The sequence below is a fragment of the Aotus nancymaae genome, unplaced genomic scaffold, assembly GCF_030222135.1.
Source record: "Aotus nancymaae isolate 86718 unplaced genomic scaffold, 86718_ANA_hifiasm-v0.15.2.pri h1tg000007l, whole genome shotgun sequence".
Classification (NCBI taxonomy): domain Eukaryota; kingdom Metazoa; phylum Chordata; class Mammalia; order Primates; family Aotidae; genus Aotus; species Aotus nancymaae.
In genome coordinates this window covers 11,399,310-11,408,137 of record NW_026988418.1, presented here as the reverse complement: position 1 = coordinate 11,408,137, position 8,828 = coordinate 11,399,310, and the positions used below count along the sequence as shown (strand labels likewise).

At 50.8% G+C, this 8,828-nt stretch overlaps 1 protein-coding gene across 1 annotated transcript in view; it reads left to right on the top strand.

Moving 5' to 3' along the window:
* The first annotated feature begins 343 nt into the window (after positions 1 to 343).
* The window catches only part of TRABD2B (TraB domain containing 2B), a 227,875-nt gene continuing 219,390 nt past the window's right edge, over positions 344 to 8,828 (top strand). The window contains exons 1-2 of the mRNA XM_064372321.1: positions 344 to 445; positions 2,589 to 3,149. Of these exons, the coding sequence (XP_064228391.1) occupies positions 344 to 445; positions 2,589 to 3,149 (663 nt within the window). The remainder of the gene's footprint in view (positions 446 to 2,588; positions 3,150 to 8,828) is intronic.

The window sequence follows — 8,828 nt, the reverse complement described above, 5'->3', positions numbered from 1 at the left end:
CCCTAGGAACCCCGCGCTCCCCTAGACCTTGGCGCAGCTCCGGGACCCCAACACGCCCCAGGACCCCAACACGCCCTCAGCACCCCGGTGCTCGGCCAGCGAGGTTGAGCGCCCTGGGGAGGGGCCCAGCCCTAGAGGGTCCCTCTCTTCCAACAGACGGAGCCCCGCCCCAGAGAAACCCCCAGGTCCGACTGGGACAGTCAGCCACGCCCCAGAGGGCGCCCAGCATCCCGCGGCTGGAGCCCCGTACTCCAGAGAAAACTCCGTTCCCAGCTGGGGGCTCCCCACCCTGCTGAGGGGCGCCGCCCAGGAGAGTCCCCCGCGCCCCGCGGGCCCCGGCAGGATGCACGCCGCCCTGGCGGGGCCGCTGCTCGCCGCCCTCCTCGCCACCGTTCGCGCCCGCCCGCAGCCCCCGGACGGAGGACAGTGCCGGCCGCCCGGATCGGTGAGCGAGCGCCTGCCCGGCCACTCTCCCGCCCGCCTGGGTACTCCAGCCCCGTGGGACGCTGGTTTGGGTCCTGCTTCCGCACCCACCTTAGCCCACCCGCTCCGCCTCCACCGGCCGGGCGCAGCCTCGGGCGCCCTTCCTTCGCTCCTGCCTGTCCCGGCTCCAGCTCCGAGCCAGGAGCGAGAAGGGGCGCTCCCTCTCCGGTTCCTCTCCACACGCTGCGGCTCTCGGGCTTTCCTCTTGACTTGTTGTCCTGCTTGGACGCTTCCTCCCTCTGCGCCCCTTTTTGACTCTCCTTCCTCATTTTTTTCTCTACCCTTCTGGTCTCTCTGCCCGCTTCTGACTGTGTCTTTCTAGCGTTCCTTGCCCTTCTCCTGACTTCCATTCAACCCTTTTACTCTCCCATTCACACACTCTGCCCTCTCCCAGGCTTCCCTCTCTCTCCCTGCCCTCCCACTCTGACCTAAGACAAACTTTGTCCCTGGTGCTGGTTCTCACCTCCATCTCTGCAGCCCAGGCCCCCAGCACCTACTCTCTCAAGCATCCACATTTCGTTAAAAAGGGGGACGATTTCAGAGGAGAGGAAAAGGCAATGCCAGGACGGTGCTGGCCTAATATTTACTTGGGGGTCGAATAATTACTGGTTCTCCTAATTTTCCGTCCAAAACAAAGAATATCTTTATTTCCTTCAGTATCTTTCCCTCTAAGTGTAGATTAATGCATTGACAGCAACCCTGAATTGGAGGCCAGGAGACCAGGAAGCAGTGTCGGAGGGTCTGGCTGCTGTAGGTGTGCTGTCCTGTTAACCGGGAATTCTCTGACCTTGGGCAAGGTGCACCTCCAGCGGCCGGCCTTGTGCACAAACAGGGAGCTCGTTGGCTGGCTGGGCTCTCAGTCTATCACCAGCATGCTGGGATTTTACAGTTTTGGGTTGTTAGTAAAGTAAGGTACTGTTCTCCCACAACCCAACCATCCCAACACATACTTTTTATTTGTGCCAGAATCAGGCAGAAAAATGTTATAAGTTGGTCTACAGCTTGCAAGTGGTCAGTGGGCACTCCAGGGATTTTTCTGGATGGAAAATGGCTTTGCCTAAGAGAAATGACAGTCCTCTTCTCATGCCCTTTACGCCCAACCCTGAATTGGATCTGGAAAAAGGACCCCTGTCTGCACGCCTCTCCTTAGCCCCTACGCGCGCGCGCGAGCACACACACACACACACACACACACACACACACACCCTAAGTTGGAGCTTAGGTCATAGAAAATGACAAACAACTGGAGTTAGAGATCAGGTATACATTTTTAGGGGAGGAGCCTGGAAAGTACCCAGAATATGTACATTTCTTGGGACTAATTGTAATGGAATCCTTTCCCCCAAAACCAGATTCTGGAACTTGATTTGGGCTTGCAAGATTTTAAAGCACTTTCTCATCTATGGTCTCAGCTGGTTGAGCAAAGTAGCTGACACCCCAGACCTGCCCTCCAAAAGGAAAACTGAATTCACCCTGATGAATGGGAAGGAGCTGTTTAAATAGGTGTGCTATTTTTAATAGGTGTTCTGCTTTCAAAGTGCTCTTGGCATATATCTTCTAATGGTTGGATTTAAAAGTTATACGACTTCCTCCCTTCTTGCCAGAGCAGGACTCTTGTTCCCCCTTTCCCCACCCTCCACATGAAACACCACGCGTGAAGGTTTGGCTTGGCCAAGCATGAATATCCTCAGGTGGTGTGGCAGTCCTTGGCACTCCCAGCAAACACTAATCATGAGAGTTTCCCTTCATTGCCGACTTCCTCTGTGTCTGGCACTGCTCTGAGGGCTTAATATGCATACATTGTATCTTTTAATTCTCCCAAAAACCCTTACGGTAGTTGCTTTCACTCCCATTTTACAGATCAGGAAACTGAGCCTATGGGAAGTGAACTGATTCACTCAAGATCATATATCTAAGACAGGGCAAAGCTAGGTTTTGAATGTGGGTCTTATAGGCTCCAAAGCCCTGGCTGTTTACCGCGGCTGGCCTGTGTATAGGTCTCTGCCTCTCCCATCCTCACCTCCCTCTGCAACATGATCTGGGCTACCCTGACTCAACTCTGTTGCCTTCAGCCTCACTGCCTTGCCTCTCCTCTCCTCTTGCAGCAGAGGGACTTGAACTCCTTCCTGTGGACGATTCGGCGTGATCCCCCAGCTTACCTGTTTGGCACTATCCATGTCCCCTACACCCGCGTCTGGGACTTCATCCCCGACAACTCCAAGGCAGCCTTCCAGGCTAGTGCCCGCGTCTACTTTGAGCTGGACCTGACAGACCCCTACACCATCTCGGCCCTGGCCAGCTGCCAGCTGCTGCCGCACGGGGAAAACCTGCAGGACGTGCTGCCCCACGAGCTTTACTGGCGCTTGAAGCGCCACCTGGACTATGTGAAGCTGATGATGCCCTCCTGGATGACACCTGCTCAGCGGGGCAAGGGGCTCTATGCCGACTACCTGTTCAATGCCATCGCGGGCAACTGGGAGCGCAAGAGGCCTGTCTGGGTGATGCTCATGGTGAACTCGCTCACAGAGAGGGACGTGCGCTTCCGCGGCGTGCCCATGCTCGACCTCTACCTGGCCCAGCAGGCTGAGAAGATGAAGAAGACCACAGGGGCCGTGGAGCGGGTGGAAGAGCAGTGCCATCCCCTCAACGGGCTCAACTTCTCCCAGGTGGGTATGCGGTGCCCCAGCCCGGAGCTGGCAGCCCTGGAGTCCAGGTCCCCTTCTCTGATTGTCTTTCGAGGGGAAGGGCAGCCAGAGTCAGGTCCTTTTTCTGGAAGGAGAGGTTCTTTTGGGCTGTCAGGCAGCACCCTGGCTGCGCTGGTGGTATCGGTTGAGAGTGGGGTGTGCTGGAATTTGGGGTAAGCGTCTGAGTGTTTGCATCTGTGTCAGCAGTATTGCGTGTTGGGGATGTACAGTCCTCACCTGCTGTGCTTGCTTGGGCAGAAAGAATTTCCCTCAGACCATCAGAGTGATCAAAAACAAAAAGAGGGGCTTCCGGTTTGTGTCAGGCTTTCCCGAGGCCCTGGAGGCTGGCTTGAAGCTGGTGTGTGGACAGTTCCGGAGAAAGCAAGAGGAAGGCATAGCTCCCGAGGCTGAGCCAACAGAGTTGCCCGGGACCTGGCAACAGCAGAGCCCTGCTTGCCATTTGAGGTTAAGCACCGTCAGTTTCCTGGCTCTGTGCAAAGCTCTAGGTGACCCTCGGACCGCCTCCCTAAGGCCAGGAGAAAGTCAGCCACGAGAGTTTTGGGGTTAATAATTTCAGAGAAGTGTGTTCGCTTAAAGGTTCTGATTTCTGAACCTCTGAAGTAGGAGAGAAGGGAGGGGCTTAAGAGGTTTAAAGTCTCTGGCTGCCAGAGACCTGATACAGCAAAATGTCATTAAAAGCCCTGTCTCCATGGGCAGAGGTCACTTGCTACTCACTGGCCCCAAACTCAGCTCTGAGACCCTGGGAACAATGAGTTCACATCTGTGCCTTGAGAACGAGGCTGTCAATCCCAGGATGGGGACTCCTTCAAGGAGGCCCCAAGATGGGGCTTGGGCTGATTTCTCGAGTGAGGCATGGCTCAGAGACACGCTGCCCATTAAGGAGGCAGCCTCATACATTGGCTGGACCAGAAACTACCACTGGAATCAGACCTGCTTGCTGCTCCGTAGATGTTGCAAGCGCTTCACCAGGGAAACAGCGGCAGAAACCGATCCCCTTTCCAAGATCTCTGGCCTTTGTTTTTCTAAGGGAAATGCAATATTGTCCCTGGGAGGTAAGAAGCCAGATTGATTTGCCGGCCAAATGAAAGGCGGGTTTGTCGGTTCTCCTGCTGGCTCTCCCATAATTGTGGAGTCCTTACCCAGAGGGCCCCAGTGGCAGGAGTATTGGGGCAGTTAGTCACGCCCTGCAGGGTTCTGACTACGCCTGACTCCTTCTCCACGGGGGAAAATCCTGTGTATTCTCTGGCCCAGTGCTGATTCCTCTGAACATAGCCGCTTTCTCCCTCTGAAGTGACTTTTCCCTTGCCAGCCTCGGGAGCTGATATTATCTGTGTCGGGACCCCCGGCGCTCACCGCCCATCTCATTTCGGTGGCAGGTTTGTGGGAGGGCCCTCTGTTCAGAGGCCTATGTCTGGCCTCGATATCTCTTTTAGGGTGGGGAGGTGGCATATCCACCATCACTCTCAGCACCCTCTTTGCACCAGCCACGGAGGAATCCGACAAAGGCTGAAGGAAGCACACACAAACTCTGGCTAAGCAGCCCCTGGCTTTAATCTGTCTCTCTTAAAACAACAAAACTATCTTTCTTCGGGGTCTGGAAACACTGCTGTTCAACCAAATGATGGCTTTGGTAGGGCGAAAACATTTGCTGGAAAGTGTGTGTGAGGTGATGTTTTAGGAAAAGTTACTGAGAGCCATTCATCGGCTGGGAGGGAGCCTGCTGACAGTCTCCAAAGTTCATGTTTGAAGATCAAACGGACTCCAATCTCTATTTCAAAAACGTACCCACTCCATCACCAGCCTGGGCCCACTCTTAAAAGTGTTTTTGGGTCCAGCTCCTCGAAAGAGCTGCAGAAAGCAAGTCCCGAACAAAAGAAAACAGAACTCCTCTTAGTTCCCTAATCTACATACCCTTCACCACCTGCCAGAGTGTCCAGTCATGCCAATTTGTCCTGTTATCATTTTGGAGAGAGGCGATGAAATCTGTCCTCCATCCCCCTTGGGTAGCCTTGGACTAAGTGGGAAGGGTGGGATTCTGCAGCCTGGGGAGATGAGGTCATTAGGGATCCAAAAATTCAAGATCAGAAATGCAGCAGCCTCCTCAGTAAAATTGCATGCACGCGTGCGCAGTTTGATATGAACATCTGTGATGCATTAGTGTACCGAAATATCTGTTAAGTGCATCAGATTTTTATTTTTTCTTTCCTTGCAGCATTAGTGTTATTGCAAAATATTTGGGTTGGGGGGGCAGTGAGAGAAGAAGGCGGGAAAAATAAGGTTAATAAAAGAGTGTCTGTTAAGATCTGGGATTTTAGTATTAATGTTGTTGTTTTTAAAATTTATATATATATATATATATATATTTTCTGGACAGAAATACCATATTTTTGCTTGTTAAATGGAGAAAGAAAGCTTAAGTTTTGAAACCCCTGAAAAAGCTCCTTCCATCCTTGTGCAGCTTGGAAGATCAGGTCTATCATTAGGTTTTGGTCTTTGATTTAAGAATAAACTGAGGGTGCTACACCCAGCGTCACCATGACTTTGCTGTGTGACCTTGGGCAAGTCACTTCCTCTCTCTGAGCCCTGTTTTCTTGGTCTGTGAAAGGAGACACTGAGATGAGGTCATCGTTCAAGCTCCTTCCAGCCCTGACATTCCATAGGATGATTCTAATCAATTCCACGTGCCAGGCACCCTGCAGGAGGCTCCACACGCTTTTCCATTGCATTGAATTCTCTATAACAACCCTATGGTTTTCTAAGGTGGGCATCCAGAAAGGCTGAATGACTTGCCCAAGGTCACATGGTTAATAAGGAACAGAGCCTGTCAGCCTTACTCTATCTGAAGGATGTGTTCTCCCGGCTGTTTCTCTAGACTTCCTCCTGTGTAGGTATTTGATAGCTTCCGTAGTAATTCCTTAGTTCTTTCTTCTGTTTCTATCTCCCCTTCAGGACTTGCGGGCTTAACGTTTTATTTCTTGGAAAATTTATACTTGTAGAGATATTATTTCCTTTGGCTATGAGGCTGGTGGTGAGGCAGGTCTCTGAAGGTTTTCTTGATGTGCTGTAGACAGCTCAGCACAGTAGGCTGGAGATAGGAGACTTGCTTCCAGGTGTCAGTCCAAGCCTCAACACTAAAACCAATGACCTGTATATGTATAATCTTGGGTGAGACTTGATGTCCCCATTTATCCAATGGGGCAGTAATTACCAGTCTTTCAAAGTTGAGCTGGTTTTGTGGGGACATGAGAAGATACTACCTGTGGGAGGTTGTTGATGAGTTCAAATGACTACCTGGGTGTTGGTTCTGTGCTTAGCAAACAGTCTAGACTGGCTCCAGGGTAGGGAAAGAGGAAGGCTGCATGGGAAGCTACCACTCCCTTCTCCCAGCAGCTATATCCAGTCCTCATCCCTTGCTGAACACAGTAAAGTTGGAGTATTAAGAGGCGGTGAGCCCCGCCCTTGGGGGCCCAAGGATGCCGAAGTCTTGAGTCCAGATCTTATGACAAGCTTGGGACCTGCAGATTTCTATCAGCTCTGCCTGCTGCCTCCAGGGACTGGTACCGGCTGCCACTACTTCTCCCTCTAGGGGACCTGTCCTCCCCCTCAACTGCCTGCGTGGCAGAGGCAGAGGACTGGATGAGACCTGTGAGTTACATGCTTCTCTGAGGTATAATAAGAAAACAAGGACTCTGCTATTCTGTACTTTACCAAGCATCTGAGCGTTACCCGTGTGATATGTGCAGCACCTGAGCACTGAAGCATGCCTGCCGAAGGTGTGTAAGATGTTTGTAAAATTCTACAAGTCCCTCACTTAGGAGTTAGAAACCATAATACCATTTACTGAGTTTTGTCTCTGTTCAGGGTGCTGCATTAGACCTCAATGGCGTTATCTCTAATCCTCACAGGATGCAACAAGGTTTATTATTGTATTTATTTTTAAGACCGTAAATTGAGACTTGAAAAGGTGAAGTCATTTGGCTGTGATTACACAGACAGGCCAAGTGGACTCAGTGTTCAAACTCAGGTGAGTCCATTGCCACAAGCCCTGCTTTTCTGGTATTTGAAAGATGATCTGGTTTTTATTAGATGACATTTCTGCTGAAGTGTGTGTGTGTGTGTGTGTGTGTGTGTGTGTGTGTGTTGGAATGGTGGTAGATCATCATTTCTTGCTGAAAAAAGAGAGAGAGAATTGAAAAGTGCTGGAACTGATTTTCTCCTTGGCTTATAAATTGGATCTCAAGGTGATTCTAAATTAGGAGTTCTCAAAGACATTCTGGGCATCAGCTTCTCCCTTGGAATATGTCCCCAACTTTCTTTTTTTTCTTTAATTTTTTTTTTTTTTTTTAGACGGAGTTTCGCTCTTGTTACCCAGGCTGTAATGCAATGGCACGATCTCGGCTCACTGCAACCTCCGCCTCCTGGGTTCAAGCAATTATCCTGCCTCAGCCTCCCAAGTAGCTGGGACTACAAGTGCGTGCCACCATGCCCAGCTAATTTTTGTATTTTTAGTAGAGACGGGGTTTCACCTTGTTGACCAGGATGGTCTCGATCTCTTGACCTCGTGATCCACCCGCCTCGGCCTCCCAAAGTGCTGGGATTATAGGCGTGAGCCACCACGCCCAGCCTGTCCCCAACTTTCTAGGAGACTGCTGTGAAGACACACCACTCCCCCCTGCCGCCTTGCCCCCAATACAAGCTAAGCCTGCACAGGTGAATAAAGATCTCCTTGGCTTATAGTCAGAGCTCCTTTGTCCACACCCTGGGGGGCCAGCAGGCATTAGTAAGTGCCCAGTAAATATTTGGAGCATGAATGAATTAATGAGCAAATGGTCAGAAATTATGATGTGACCCTCTCTGATTCCGTTCCACCATCCAGCACTATTGAAAGAATGAACAATGAAGAAAGGTACAAATCACAGTGAGGAGTCTCATTCTGAACTTCGAAAGCTCCTCGCCTTCCTATAAGGATCCAAAATGTCAAAATTATCATGTAGGCTATTACAGCAAAATACCTTACAGTGGGTAATTTATAAACAACAGAAATGTATGGCTCACAGTTCTGGAGGCTGGGAAATTCAAGATCAAGGTACCAGCAGATTTTGTGCCTGGTACAGGCCTGTTCTTCATAGATGATACCTTCTGTGTATTTACATGGTGGAAGGGGTGAACAAGCTTCCTCCAGCCTCTTTTATAAGGGTCCTAATCCCATTCATGAGGGTAGAGCCCTCGTGAATTAATCAACTTCCAGAGGTCCCACCTCTTCATATCATCACTTCGGTAGTTAGGTTTCAACATATGAATTTTGGACGGACACATACATTTGGACCATCGTATTTAAAGCAGGCTCTAATCCTGACCCTGTTACTAACCTTGCCTGTGACTTTGGACCAGCTCTTTTCCCTCTCCAGGCCTAAGTTGCTCCCTTTGTCCCATGAGAACACTGGGTTAGGTGATTTCCAGTGTTGGCCCAGGTCTGACTTCTGTGATACTTATCTTTGACCTATATTTTGGAGATCCCAGGCCAACCCGCTCTGAAATTTTGAGCCTGAGTTATCTGTAGTTGGGAGGGGCTGGCAGGCTTGTCTTTGGCGGTTACTGCTGATGCCTATTTGTCCGGAAGGCTGTTGGTTCCAGTGGGTG